This window comes from Manis pentadactyla, chromosome 1, assembly GCF_030020395.1.
Source record: "Manis pentadactyla isolate mManPen7 chromosome 1, mManPen7.hap1, whole genome shotgun sequence".
NCBI lineage: Eukaryota > Metazoa > Chordata > Mammalia > Pholidota > Manidae > Manis > Manis pentadactyla.
In genome coordinates this window covers 156402963-156418713 of record NC_080019.1, presented here as the reverse complement: position 1 = coordinate 156418713, position 15751 = coordinate 156402963, and the positions used below count along the sequence as shown (strand labels likewise).

Genomic DNA, 15751 nt, shown 5'->3' with positions numbered 1-15751 from the left:
ACAGTAGTTTAGTAGTACTTTATGTTGAAGTCTGAGAGCGCATGACTGACTGAATAAACAACAGAAAGCTGCACATATGTGTATATACATACATTTATGTTCATTTAATGATGACTCTAACCCTATGAGATAAATGCTATTATTTTAATTTAACAGGTGGAGAGAGCTGAGGCCATAGAGATGTACCCTGCAAAGTATTATTAGTAATCTCTGTAATAGGATTATATAAGAATGATTATTTTTAAATTTTCTCTTTATATTCTTAATTTTTGTTTATAGGTTTTTGAAAAGCACTTACGAACAGGGAAAGAAAATGGATACCTTGAATTAAACACTTACCCTATATTGATGGTAGTAATGTAATGTAAATTAGTATAACTCTTTAGGAAAGCAGCTTGACCCCTTAATTCCATTTAAAAGGTCTGGCCTCAATAATCATTTTAAATATGGGAATAAAAGCTGTATGTGTGAACAGATCTTTTGCAGCATTATCTAAAATATGAAAAAATCAGCTATGAGTTATCCATTTGGATAGAATTTTTAAAAAGAGGTTATTTTTTCTGGCCCCTACCACATTTTCCTAGGCCCCTTACCTCCATTTCCTTTGGAGCTTTCATAGAGCCACTTTCTCCTCCGAGGCCGGCTCCATTTTTTCCTCTTCTTCTGTTTTAAGATTCCCATAGTACTGACAACCCTGCACCCAAACCCTTCCAGCATCCAGGCTTCCACATAGATGACCCACTTATGTCTTGCATCTCTTCCCATTGAACGTTACAGCCCTTCCTTATCTCAAAAAGTAAGCATTTCTTTTTTTCAACAGACTCTGGGTAGGTTGATCATCTCAATTCTCACAAGGTAGATCTTGTTTCCAAAAGATCCCATTTCAGATTTATCACCACCTTTCCATGCCAGTTTATTTTAGGAATCCCAAGATGCTGGCTAGATTGTTTTTACTTTTTAGCTACTTACTGTATCATTTACCAGCAATGTATAAGGCTTTCATTTTTTCCTCATCCTTGTCTATACTTGTTATTATCTCTTTTTTATTCTAGCCAGCCATTTGATTTTAGTGAGTGTGAAATGGATTTCATTGTGGGTTTGATTTGCATTTCCTTGATGGCTAATGATTTATTTATTTATTTGTTTCTTTGTTTATTTTTTGCTGTTGCACATTCTTTGGGTTTGAAAAAATGTTTAAGGATATGTGTCCATCATTGTGGCATCACACAGAGCATTCCCACTGCACTAAAAGTCCTCTGTTCTCTGCCTACTCTTTCCTCTCCCTCAACACCTCGCAACCACTGATATTTTCACTGTTTCCATACTTTTACTTTTCCAGAATGCCATATAGTTGGAATCAAACAATATGTAGCCTTTTCAGATTGACTTTCTTTACTTAGTAATATACATTTAAAATTCCTACATGTCTTTTTATGACTTGATAACTTATATCCTTTTAATATTGAATAATATTCCATTGTCTGGCTATACACACTTTATCCACTCACCTAAAAAGGACATCTTGGTTGCTTACGAGTTTGGCTGTTAATGCATAAAGCCTCTGTAAACATCTGTGTGCAGGCTTTTGTGTGAACAGAAATTTTTAGCTTCTTTGGGTAAATGCCTAGGAGTATGATTGCTGGATTATATGGTACAACTTTGTAGTTTTGTAAGAAATCACCAAATTATCTTCCAAAGTGACTGTACCATTTGTTTTCCCACCAGCAATGAAAGAAAATTCCTGTGGCTTTACATTTTCACCAGCATTTGATGTTGGATTCTGGCCGTTCAAATAGTGATACACACACACACACACACACACACACACATGATAAAAAGAAAAGAAGAAAATAGTTTCGTCCTTTTGATGAGAATTCTTAGGATTTTTTCTCTTAACATCTTTCCTATGTATGATACAGCAGTGTTAATATAGTCATTATGTTGTACATTACTTCCCTACTATTTATTTATAACTAGAAGTTTACATTTTGACCACCTTCCTCCATTTCCCTCTTCCCATCCTCTGCCTCTGGTAACCACATGTCTGATCTCTCTTGTCTATGAGATGTTTTTTTTTAAGATTCCACACATAAGTTTGATCATACAGTGTTTATCTTTCTTTGACTTATTTCACTTAGCATAATGCCTTCAAGGTTCATCCATACATGTTGCAAATGGTAGGATTTCCTCATAATTTTTCTGGCTGAATAATATTCCAGTGTGTGTGTGTGTGTGTACACACATATATCTCACAACTTTATCCATTCATCCATCAATGCACAGTTAGCTTGTTTCCTTGTATTTGCTATTATAAATAATGCTACTGTGAACATGGGAGTATTTTTCAAGTTTTCTTTTCTTTTGAATATACTCCTAGACATGGAGTTGCTGGATCATGTGGTAGCAATTTTATTTAAAATTTTTCAGGATCCTCCATACTGTTTTTTATAATGTCTACGGATTTACAATCGCCACAATAGTGCACAGCGGTTCCTTTTTCTCCATGTCCATGCCAGCATATGTTATCACTTGTCTTTTTGATGATGGCCATTTTAACAGGTGTGAGGTGATAGCTCATTGTGGTTTCATTTGCATTTCCCTAATGACTAGTGATGTTGAACACCTCTATGTACCTGCCTAGAGTAAGGATGAATTTTCTTCTTTTCCAAGAGTATCTTCCCAAGTGCTTGTGTTATTTGTATAATGGGTAAAACCTGTAATCAAAGGCGAGCCAAGTTGGAGAGGGACAGTCCTTTTGACTGAGAGTGAGAGGTGAGGGCAGTGGTTTATCTGGTACACAGTAAACTCACGTAAGCAACTACAGGGTCAGCTATTGTGTTTTCTTTTTTCTGCTTTTTAAAATTGAGATAACTCACACTTCCTTTTGAGTTTCACAGAACAAGACTGATTTTTTTTTAAACTGTTTCTATGACAGATTGAATTTATTAACATTGCAGAGGACAAGATAGCTCCAAATAAATAAACAAGAGCCACATCTGCAGTGCTAATAATATAAAGTAGTTCTTTGATTCCATATTAAAAGGGTTGAAGCAGCTTTTTAAAATATTTTCACTTCAAGAAGGTATTTTAGTCAATTATTTATTTCCTTAGAGCACTTTAGGTCAAATAATTTGGAATTCCCTAGAATTAGTATACATGAAAACATTTTTATAAAGTAAAGACACCTTTGTATCGATGTATGACATGAGCATATTCTTTAAATAAGATCATTTTGTACCTGAAAATCTGAAAAGTCATTATTCATGCTGGGAACTTTAATCAGCCCTGTGATAAAATTGTACATACATAGATCCTTAAATGGCAAACAACAGCTAGTGCTCATAAGCCCAGATAAAGCTGTTTACTTTTACAAGATTGAACTAACTTGGCTAATGCAAAAATTCTAGTTGGTATAATTTCTCTTGCCTGTCTTTACCTATTACAATTTGTCCTTAAGATTTACTGTGATGGGCACTAGCCCTGAACACATTTAGCTTTGAGAACAAATTATGTAGTTTCCAGTATTTTTAGTATTTGGTATAATATATGGATTAACATATGCATTAGTCTGTTTTTAATATTAGGTTGTTATTTTTAAGTATTTAGCATTCAAAAATATAATATTTAACATATTACTATTTTAATATTAGATTGTTATTTTTAAGTATTTAGTGTTCAAAAATAAGATATTTAATATTTGTCCTATTAGACTATTTCTGAGTTATTTAGTATTAAAAACAAGTCTGAATATTTAATCATCTGTCTCTTATATATTCCAGTAATAACCATTGTAGGGTTCTTTGGTTGTGAGTTATTTTGTTTGAGTGTTAAAAATATTAATAAGTATATTTAAATTGCATTTCATATTTAGAAATTTAAAGATGTCTTTTGCACAGTAGGTGTTTTTAAAGAAAGGATGAGCAAGACATATATTTTGTATTGAACACCATAGTATCTAAGACATGTATGCACACATGTACACATTGCTGTTTGCTATTTATTTATTAAATGCTTAAAATTGAGAAGTTGTAGACTGAATGTTCTTTGCTTTCAAATTGAGATCTTTTTTCTTTTCACTATAAATGTAGTACCTTCCTTGTTTTAGATTAATTTTTTGGCTGTTGTTTCTTTGTTTGCAAGCTTTTCCTAAAAGTTCCTTAAAATGACCAAGGCATCATGCTGACACTTTCAAACCAGTTACAATAAGATTATGAATGTAAGTCTCTGCAGGACGTGACAGCTATGTTTTCTGTGCCTCAGGAGGAAAAAATTGACTTGAGGGACTTTCTGTCAGGCCAATCTGACTACAGAACAGAAAAATCAAACAATACACCTTCCCAAGTTGAGGGGAAAAATTATCTAAAATACAGTGATATATAGAATAAAATATAATTTTTATCTCTGCTGTGTTACTGCATTCATATGTAGGCCTGAAATTATCCTCAGAGCAAACTAGTGTCTCTGCTTATTCTAAAATTTTTTGTAGAATTATCACATGCATATGATTTTTTTTTTAATAATTGAGAAATTATAATGGTTTGGAGAATTGTATCTTGGAAGAAAATCACCATATATAGTATCTTAAGGATAGCATTGAACATTTCAGAAGTTGAAGATTCTTGGTTTAGCTGACAACAGTTTTTTCAGCTGTCAGAGGGGCTTGGAATTGATCTCTGAAGGTGTCTTTCTGCTGTGTCTGATTCCTGTGACCTGTTTTTGATTTGTCCAGAACACCTGATGATTTTTCACTATAAAAATTGTTTCAGTGTATGTTTTTCTTTTAAAAGCTTTATTAGGGTATAATTTACATATCACAAAATTCATCTATATAAAATTTTATATTTTAATGAGTTTTAGTAGATTTATATAGCTATGCAAACATCACTAAAATCCAGGTTTAGAAATCTCCATTATACTGTAAAGTTCCCTTCTGCCTATTTGAAGTAAGTTTCAACTTCACCCCTCCAACTGTCTCCCAGTCAGCCACTGATCTTTCTGTCTCTATTTTTTATTTTTAGCCTTTTTTAGAATTATCATAAATGGCTTCTTCTATTTATAAAGTATAATGTTTTTGAGATCCATCCATGCTGTTACATGTATCAGTAGTCTGTTCCTGTTTATTGGTGAATAGTATTCTTTTGTATGGCTATAAACCATATTTTGTTTATCCATTAATTAGTTGATGAACAATTAGATTGTTTTTGTTTTGTGCAAATATGAGAAATGGTGCTGTGACCATTAGCAGTCTTTTTGTGGACATATGGTTTCTTTTCTATTGGATAGATAGCTAGAAGTGGAATTGTTGGGTTGTATGATATGTGTATGTTTATATTTAACATTTTTAGAAACTAGTACTTAATTGTTTTTCAAAAATGCTGTGCTGTTTTGCAGTTCTATTAGTGTATGAAGGTTCTGATTTCTCCACATCTTCACCAATACTTGGTATTGCCAGCTTTCTTATTACAATCATTCTAGTGACAAAATTCAAATGATCCATTCTTTTAATGGATTATACTTTGGGTGTGAAATCCAGGAAATCTTTGCCTAACCAAAAGTCACAAAGATTTCTCCTATGTTTTCTTGCAAGAATTTATAAGTTTAGCTTTTACAGTTAGGTCTATGATCTATTTTGACTTAATTTTTTAAATATATTGTAAAGTAAAGTTATAAGTTCATCTTGGTTTTACATATTGATAACCAGCTGGTTTAGTAATTTGTTGACAGAACTATCCTTTCCCTATTGAGTTACCTTAACACGTGACAGAAATCATTCGACCCAATATGTAAGTTTATTTCTGGACCCTATCTGCTCCATTGAGATAACTGTGGATATTTGTCCTTACAATGATACCTTACTGTTTTGATTACTGTAGTTTTATAGTAAGTTTAAAACTAGGTAATATAAGTCTTTCAGCTGTCTTCTTATTAAAATTACTTTGGCTGCTCTGTGTTCTTTGCATATACATATACATTTTAGCCTCAATTTTTTCACTTCTATAGAAGAAAAAAAATCCACCAGGATTTTGATAGGGATTGCATTGAATCAGTAGATCAATTTGGGGAAAACTGACATCTTAACAGTATTGAGTCTTTCAGTCAATGAACTTGGTATGTCTCCTGATTTATTTAGTTCTTTGCTTTTCTCAACAGTTTCTTTTTTATTTTTTAGTGCACTGGTTCTGAATTTCTTTTTTAAAATTTATCCCTAATCTTTTTTGATGCTATAATGAATGAAGTTTTAAAAATTTCATTTCATATTGTTGTCACTGATATATGAAAATAGAATTGATTTTTGTTTATTGATCCTGTGACCTTGCAAAGCTCCATCACTCGTTCTGGTGGGTTTATTTTTGTTGTTGATTCCTTTCAGTTGTAGTTCTTGAAAACAGTGTCATTAGAAGTACACATTACTCTTACTCAGTGATGCTGCTGCAGCTTAAAACATTTTTGGAACTCCTTACTCAGGATTTGTGGGACAAGTTATCAAGAACATACAAAAACTCACTTTCATTAGTTACTGGTGGATATTTTGTTATAAAGCTTTTTCTTCCCTTTTATCTTATTAAACAGACCTGTGCTGAGGGTAGGTTACTTTTTTACATGTCTATTAGACATTAAGTGATAAAAGTTATGTAGGTGGTTAGATATATGCATCTGAAGTTCAAGGAAAAGACCTTGGGTTGAGGTGTAAATGTGAATTGTCAGATCATAGGTAAAGCCGTAGGACTGGACATGTTCACCTAAAGGGACTGACCAGTAATCCAACAATCCTTGGAAGAAAAATCAAAGACATACTGAAAAAGTTTTGAGGTGTGTTGTGGGCCCAGGAATTTAGGAGCACCCTGTGGGGAACATATTAAGAATACTACTGACTGTTGATTCATTTATAAGCCACCTGCCTGCATGAAATGCTATAATTTTTAAAAAATTCCTTGTTGCTATTTTAAGGATTATACATGTCTTTCATAGGAAATTGAATCTGCATAAGGTCAGTAATGCCTGTACAGTTTTTTCTTTTGAATCATTTGAATAGTTATTACTGGGCATTTATCTTTTTTTCTTCAGAGTAATGTACTTTTTCATCCTTAAACATTTTTGTTACTTTTAGTAACTTAATTCCAAGTTTGGCATATTATTCTGATTCTGTTAGTTACATTGTTAATATTATAGACTTCATGAGAGTCACATCAGAAATGTTTTTTTTCATTCCTAGGCAAATACTGTGGTCTGGGGTTGCAGATGAACCATTCAATCGAATCAAAAAGCAATGAAATAACAGTCCTGTTCATGAGTGGAATCCATGTTTCTGGACGAGGATTTTTGGCCTCATACTCGATTATAAATAAACAAGGTAATTTTCACTTTATTCTATGACTTCCACATTTTACAATTTCTAAAACAAAAATGGAATTTTCTTTGAGTACCTGTTATCTAAGATTAGAATTGAGTAGAAAGACTGTTAATAACACATGAACTTGACAAAATTAGATCAGTTTCAGAATTCCAAAAATTGAAAGTGTATTAATTTTTACATAAAGTCCATATACTTCTTTTCTTAGTAGAGGAAATACGGATTTTTCACTTTATGAGATTGGTGCACATCATAATAACTTCAAAAAATCTGTCAGTTATTAAAATGTATCATATTAGTGTACCAGTTGTTTAGCATTTCATGGTACTGTGTTAAAGACCATCTTGGCATTCTTCCCAAAGAATAGAGTATCTTACCACCAGGAGTACCCTGGTGGGGGGTGCCATCTGAAACAGTACAAAATAAATGAGATATTTTCTAGATTGCTAATGTTTAGAATCTGAAACAGGAAAAAGTAAAATCAAGGAAAAAAAAGTGGACTATAAAGCAAAATTTACTTGAATCTCTAAAATAAAATGCAGGACTTGAATGAAATCTCTCATGAGTTTTGGCTCCTCTGGCATGTATTCATTCATTCTACTCTGCTCCTAGGGGTACTGTGGTGAGAAAGTTTTAAGAAGTGTTACTGTTACAAAGCTATATCAAAACAATCATTTAAAATTAATAACTAGCATGACTTTGTATTATATAAATGAGGAAATTGTTAAGAACCTCCTAGGTGTGAGAATGTTGATTGCCAGGAATGACTGAGGAATTTATTCCAAGTTGGCAGATAATCTGAAGAGCAGCACCTTAGTGATTTTAGTGTTTCCTATGTGTTTCATTTTTCTTAGTAAGTTAGAAATGCTGTGAAGGGACAAGGTATGTTTATGTACTGTCTTGTGTTATTTAGTGGTTATATTCTTTCCCTGCTGCTCTTTCTAATGTGTTTAGTAGTGTTCTAGATACTATGTAGATCACAAAAGAATTTTAATGTCTTATTATTGTTAATATTTTAATCTTTTATAGTTTAAAATATCATATATTTTAATATGTAATATTCATTTTTCAGCATATAGGAATTTAGGTGTGGAGAGCGTTTGATTTATCTGTATGTAGCATATAGCCTCTCTGACTACATAACTTATTGCTTACGCAACTGAGCCGTCATTTTGGAAGCACTGACTGTTTTCATCTGAGACAGTTTTTTTGAGTTCCTAATGTGAACTCAGCTTCCATTGATGGCATTGTAATATTTCTAAAAGAGACCTAAGATTTAGTCTCTACTCTCAGTTTGTGAAAGGAAGTAAGATGTAAAATACTTCATATAGTATCTGACACTTAGAAAATGTTAGTTGACTCTAAATCACAATAAATTATGCACTATTACATATGTAAATTCCCTTTGCTAAATTGGAGATGGTACAAATTAGTGCCAACCTTCTGTCATGGAAAGAGGGAATTGCATTCAAGGTTGCACAAAATAATATTGACAGGAACACTTGGCAACAAGATGAGCCTTGGCCCATGTCCTCTACCACTCCAACAATGGAGCTGTCTACACACCTACAGTGCAGCGTTGCTGACAAGTGTGAAATACAGAAGCAAGACTTCATGTTTATTCAAGCTCTGGGAAATTTGCCATTTAAAGAATTTTAGAGCAAATCAAGGAGAAAGTATTCGTGGTCTTGCTTCCTCATATATTTTTCTCTTTTCTGATAAATAAAAACAGTAATTGTATTACTTAATATAGTGCCTTCTTAATGCTTTCTTGAGTTAGAGTAAATACAGGCATTCAGACTACCTTTTCTTTAGAAATCAATGGCTTCAACTAGACAGAAATTATACCCTGTAGTTAATATAGTTGGTGTTATACTGCTGCGAGTGATGGGTACTAACACTGCAAATGATAAGTACTAACACTGTGTTCATTCCAGAACACGAAACTGAGTATTAATTGGGGTAAAATCTAAATCCATTTCCTACCAGCAATCTCAGAAACAGCCAGTGCTGTCAAACAAAAGTATCCCTAAAATAGCCAATATTGTATATTTTTTAGTTGATTTGTGAACTTACAAAATACTGTATTTTCATGATGTTATTTATGTATGAGTTAACATTATTGTCATGTCTAAATAAATATATCATGGAACAATTATAAAGTTCCCCAGCCTATGCAGTTATTATGTATTGGAAAATTTTTAGACTATCCTTAAATTAAAAAACAAAACAAAACCGATGTCTGGAATATCAGTTATGGGTGATAGTAATGTCACTAACTAAGTTTGGAGCTGTCATAGAAAATCTTCTGTTGGTGCCTTCATTAAGAAAACCCTGAAATCTTTCATCCAGCTGTTCATTACTGGCTTGCCTTTGTATTTTCTCATGCCCTTCCTCACAATCACATTATCCTGCCTTCAGAACCCCCCCTGAGGTCTGCCTCCTCGAAAGCCTCCTAGGGCTAAGGAAGGCAGACACTAGGAAAGCTCTCTTTATAGGGCTTATGACTACCCTCACTTGGGTTAGACTCTGTTGCTAAGACTAGTGGAGACTCTGCACCGTGGATGCCAGCTGTGCTTTGGGTCACACAAGGGAGACAGTAGAATGCCGGTCTGCCTTAGCAGAGCCCCTGGGGCTCTTCTGCTGACTACTGCGGCCACTCCATTGTCCGAATCCCCCAAATGAAGTATATCATGTTTGGTGTTCTGTGTAGTAATGTATATGTTTTAAATATTCTTTTGTATAAAATTTCTGATTAAAATTACAGAAAAAAAATCCCATGCAGAAGCTCTTAGGTAAGAATAGCATGAATTATTTACTGCCCTGCACTTTGAACTTTCACTGGTTTTCTGATATTATAGGATATGTCCTAGTGGATCTAAAATGATAATTGAGATGAATTTATTGCTAATAAATTCAGTATTATTATTATTATCCATCTCCTAAGCTCATCTTTTAATTTGCTCAGGCCAGAAAGCTTAGCGTTATCTTTGACTCTCTCTCACACTTCACATCCTTTAGCTACTTCTCAGGATATATATATAAACATACATCAGAATCTCTGACCACATCTCAACACATCCATTACTGCCAATCTAGTTCGTTACCTTCAACACTTATAACATTATGGCAAGAGATTCCTTGCTGACCTTTGTTTCTGCCCTTTCTCACCTGCAAACTACTCTCAACCCAGTGGTCAGGATGATCCTATTAAAATGAAGGTCCCATCTCACTCTGCCCAATGTCCTTACTCTGAAACCCTCTAGGATATATATGGCTTTTCATTACTTGTCTGACTTCATCTCTTACTTCCCCTTATTTGCCTTGGCCTCTAGCTTGCTTGGGGATGCTCCCTCCTGAGGGCGCTTGCGATTCCCTCTGCCTATCCTCAGTTATCCATTTACCTCATAGGTCATTCCCTCACCTATTTTAGGGTTTTATTCAAATGCCACCTTCGCAGTAAGGCCTATCCTGACCACACTACTTAAAATTGCAACCCCTTAACTTTTCCTAAGTGTCTTCCTTTCTGTATTTTTCTAACATTTTCGTTCACTAAACACATTGTATCTTTTTCTTACTCATATGGTCTATTTTCTCTTAAACTCCACAGGAGGTACCCTTTCTGTATGTGGGGATATTTGTCTGATTGTTATTTGCTCACTCTCTAGTGCCTAGAACAAACCTGGTCATAACACATGCTTATTAAATATTTATTGAATGAATGAATGAAAAATTGACTAAATGGTGTTAACTGCCACTCCTGTGTCTTTTACAAGGCTTATCTCATCAATGCAGATGTACTGTATATAAAAGGAAATTGTTAGTTCTTTTCTGATAGCTTTTTCATTTTTATAATAGCTCTATTGAGATATAGTTCACATACCATATAATTCACCTACCTAAAATATACAATTCATGAATTTTCAGTATATTCAGAGTTGTGCGGTCATCCTCACAGTCAACTGTAGAACATTTTCATCACCCCAAAAGAAACCCCATAGTCAGTAGCAATCACTCACCATTCCCTGCCCTTTTTCCCCCTCCAGTTCTAGTACAGTTTTTTCTGTATAGATTTACCTGTTCTGGACATTTCATGTAAATGGAATCATATAGTGTGGTCTTTTGTGACTGGCTTCTTTCATTTAGCATGTTTTCAAAGTTCATGTTTTAGCATATATATAAAAACTTCTTTGCTTTTTTTATGACTGAATGATATCAATAGATATCACTTTTTTTCACATCATGTTTATCCATTCACATGTGAACACTTGTGCAAAAATATGTTTTCAATTTCTTGGGTATATACCTAGTGGTGGAATTGGTGGGTCATATGGTACCTCTGTGTTTACCCTTTTAAGGAACTGTCAGGCCATTTTCCAAAGCAGCTGTACCATTTTACAGTCCCACTATAAATGTGTTAGTTTCAGTTTCTCTAAATCCTGGTCAGCTCTTGTTATTATCTGTCCTTTTGATTCTCACCATCCTAGTAGGTATAAAGTGGTATCTCATTGTGATTTGATTTACATTTTCCTGATAGCTAATGATGTTGAGCATCTTTTCATATGCTTATTGACCATTCATAATTCTTTTTTGGAGAAATGTCTATTCATAGCCTTGCTCATTTTTAAATTGGGTTGTCTTTTTAGTGTCAAGTTTTAATTATTCTCTGTACTCTGGATACTAGATCCTTATCAGTTGTGTGATTGGCAAACATTTTCTTCCATTCTGTGAGTTATCTTTCTTTTTCATGATAGCATCGTTTAAAGCATGTGAGTTTTTAATTTTGGTGACACTCAGTTTGTGTATTTTTATGTGGTTACATCTAAGAATCCATGCTTAATCTAGGGTCAAGATTTACACCTATATTTTTTTTCTAAAAGTTTTATTGTTTTAGTTCTCAAGTTTAGATGCACTTTGAGTTAAGTTTTATCTATGATCTGAGGTGGAGGGATCCATCCAGTTTCATTCTTTTAAATGTGGATTTCCCGTCGTCCTAGCAACATTTGTTAAAAAGGCAACATGTTCTTCACCCCACTGATTGTCTTGGCTCCCTTGTCAAAATCAACTAACTATAGCTTTGAGGATTTATTTCTGGACTCTTAGTTCTATTCCATTTGTTACGACACTTCCCATACAATGCTATCAGAAATCTCAGGCAGGTGGTTTCCTTTGAGCTGCATTCATTTTGCTGGGCTGTGTTCTTATTAGCTGAGAGTCTTGTAGTAGTAGTGGTTTTCTGGAAGGCTGTTTAGTTGGAAAAAGCTTTCAAGAAAGACTCATTTTGTAACTTCTTAATTCCCTGCTTAATTGGTGTTTTCTTTCTGCTGTGGATTTGTAAAGGTCAGAGTCTGTAATTATGGCTTTCTTTCTGTCTTCAGCCTTGGCTGTCCTTGCAGCTGTCCATTTTGAATTCTTATTTTCCTCCTGGGAGCCCTTTGAGCCCCTGGAATTTGAGAGTAAGGTCAAATGAGTTGCACGCATTTGCATGGTATACACTGGAGTTTCAGCACGGCATGAATAAAGTCCTATTCTGATCAAGTATATTCATCGTTGACCAGCATTCTGGCATGTGGCCTGAGGTAATGGGGCCAGCTGGCAGCAATCTAATGACTTGAATGTCATGTTGGACCACACAGGTACCTTTTCATCTCAGGCTATTAATCTTAGAAGTTCAATTCCTAATCTTAGAAGTTGGAAACTGTCTTGGTGGAGCAGGAAAGTAGAAAAATCCCATCTGATTGATGCTGTGTAAAGACTGCCAGGAATAACTAGAGTACAGGTAATTCAGTTTGTCTACTTTTCCCAGTTAGTCAGCAAGGTAGTCATGAACCCTTATCCAGGCATGTTTGCTCTTAAACACTGGGAACACAGATTTAACTTAATCATCATTCAAGTGCCTATAGTATATAAATATTAATCCATATAATTCCTCTCAAAATAACACTTTCCTGTTGGTATAACAGTCATTATGCTCTAGTTCTTTCAAAACACATTTCATTTGGATAATAAACACAGTTCTTCAGAATTGTAAAATAGGATAATCAATTATCCTGTGCTTGCTGTTGTGATGACCTTTAATTTAACAAATATTTTTGTGCCACCAGTGTGCTAGGCAGCATACGAGGTATTATCTCCATTAGGGTGTTACCCCCAACATAGTTGTTTGGCCAAGCATTTGTATGTGAACTCACTCACCTTTGTGATCACCTTAGGGCCATCTTCCAGGTTTTCCTCCTTGTGGGTTAGTACATGATGGGACTTAGCCAAAATGCTAACAATCAGGAACTTTTATTCATCCGTTTATTCAGTAAACGTTGATTGAAAGTCTCCTGTTAAGCCATATGCTGTCGTTGTTGCTGGTGATACAAAGGTGAGGACTAGCCGCTTCAGTGTCTGTCCATAGATAAAGCATCATAATGTGATTTTGCTTATAACTTCATAATTGAATCAACAGATTGTTCTTAGATAACACATGGGACTATGAGGACACATGAGAGTCATAATAATATAAATAGTATTATAAATGTTTTCACAATGTTTAATGTTATAACACTAAACATTATAATATTTTTAATGTTCAATAAAACAAAAAACACTTAAGTGCCTACTACGTGCTAAGGGTGCTTGACTTGGGAAGGTCAGGGACAGCTTCTGTGAGGAAGTAACAGTTAAGCTGAGTTCTTAGAAGTCATCTAGGCTGAGGGATAGTGGAAAAGCCTTCAGGCCAAGAGAGCAGTGTGTGCTGGGGGAACCAAAAGATGATGTGAGTGGTAGAATGACAAGAAGTCAAGACGAGACTTGAGGCAGGACTAAGCACTGCAAGTCTCTGTGGGCCGTGTGGAGGACTTTGTCTTCTGTACCGAGAGCAGAAGGAAGCCGTTGGAATGTTGGAACCAAAGCCTCCTTTTACAGCCCATGCACTAGGTCTTAATTAGGCAGTTTGCTCTTATTCAGATTTGTTGATTTCTAGATAGAAGCTATTAAAATTTTAAAGTTCTGTCTTAAAATTTAGAGCAGTGCTTCTACAACTTTAGTGTGATTAAGAATTACCTGGAGGACTTGTTGAAATAGATCTTTGGGCCCCACTCCCAGAGATCCTGTGAGTCTGGAAGCTGTTCAAGAATTTGAATATCTAGTAAGTTCCTGGAAGATGGCTGATGCTGCTGGTCCTGTCCATGGACCAGATTTGAGTAGCAGTTATTTAGAGCCACAGAGTTAACTCATCTTGTCATTTGTCATTGTTTTCTTTGTGTGTAACAAAGGATCCTTTTTAGTCATATAAGAAATAGTTTCTTTGTTTCAGGAGCTGTATTTTATGGAAGTCATTTTAAAACTGTAAGTTATACTTACTTGTATGCCTACAACATATATGATACATGACTCTAGGAGGTGATGTGGTAGTAAATAGTACTGGGGAGATATAGCCCCAGAAGCCGAAATACTGAAAAGCAGAAAGAAGTTGTGATTAACCAAATTTGTAAAAAGTTTGTACTGTCTTGAAAGCTCTTGAGATTTTGAAATTTAGAACAATATGATTGGGGATTTGGAAATGGTATTTCAGCAAGAGTAAATGTATATATTAAATCAACTTTTTGTTTTTTTTTTATTTTCTAGATCTAATTACTTGTTTAGACACTGCATCTAGTTTTTTGGAACCTGAGTTCAGGTATGACCATATTTGACTTTGTTTTTCTTAAGTGTTGCTCATCATCCACTTCATCCTTGTTCTTTATACACTTAAGATTAAGGTACATGATGCTACATATAATCATTATTCTAAGACGTCAATGCATTAGAGCTTATTTAAAGCCATTGAGTTGCCGTGTTTAAATTTTGCTTTAATTGTAGCATTTAAATCTTCTCCATAATGAAAGTATAATTTTAATATACTTTAAAAGTAGAACTATTTGCTCTCAAAATCTGACAACACTGCTAATAAAGGTAGAAGGGCTGTTTATCTTTTCTCTAAAAAGGGAAGAAAACAATTTAGGCCATAACAATTCTTCAGTGTTTTTACCCAAGTAGCATTTCTACTACTATTTCCCTGCTTTATGCCCTGCTTATTGCCTAGACTAAGATTAACTTCAAACTGATTTCCCATTTTTAACCGTTGCTGGCTTTATTCTGCCATTCACATTGCTGCCAAGTTACTTGCTAAAATCTATATCTGATCATTTCCCTGCTTTAATATCTTCAGTAGCTCTTTATTATAATAAAATGTCATATAGGTTCCTTAACCTGGTGTTCAGGATCCTTCCTAAGTAGTCTGTGGGCCATTTTCCAGTTTCATTTTATATACTCATGTTGAAATGGCCTTGGATTAGTTGCACTGCTCTGAGCTCTCAGAACTTTTGCCTGAAATCCCTTTTACTCCTCTCTGCTTGGCAAATTCATTCTCAC

General features: G+C 34.4%; 1 protein-coding gene across 2 annotated transcripts in view; it reads left to right on the top strand.

The window, feature by feature from the left end:
• The window catches only part of DCBLD2 (discoidin, CUB and LCCL domain containing 2), an 81865-nt gene that overhangs the window by 40927 nt on the left and 25187 nt on the right, over window positions 1-15751 (top strand). For both annotated transcript variants that reach the window (XM_036916541.2, XM_036916540.2), the window contains exons 3-4: window positions 7214-7351; window positions 14966-15017. In XM_036916541.2, the coding sequence (XP_036772436.2) occupies window positions 7214-7351; window positions 14966-15017 (190 nt within the window). The remainder of the gene's footprint in view (window positions 1-7213; window positions 7352-14965; window positions 15018-15751) is intronic.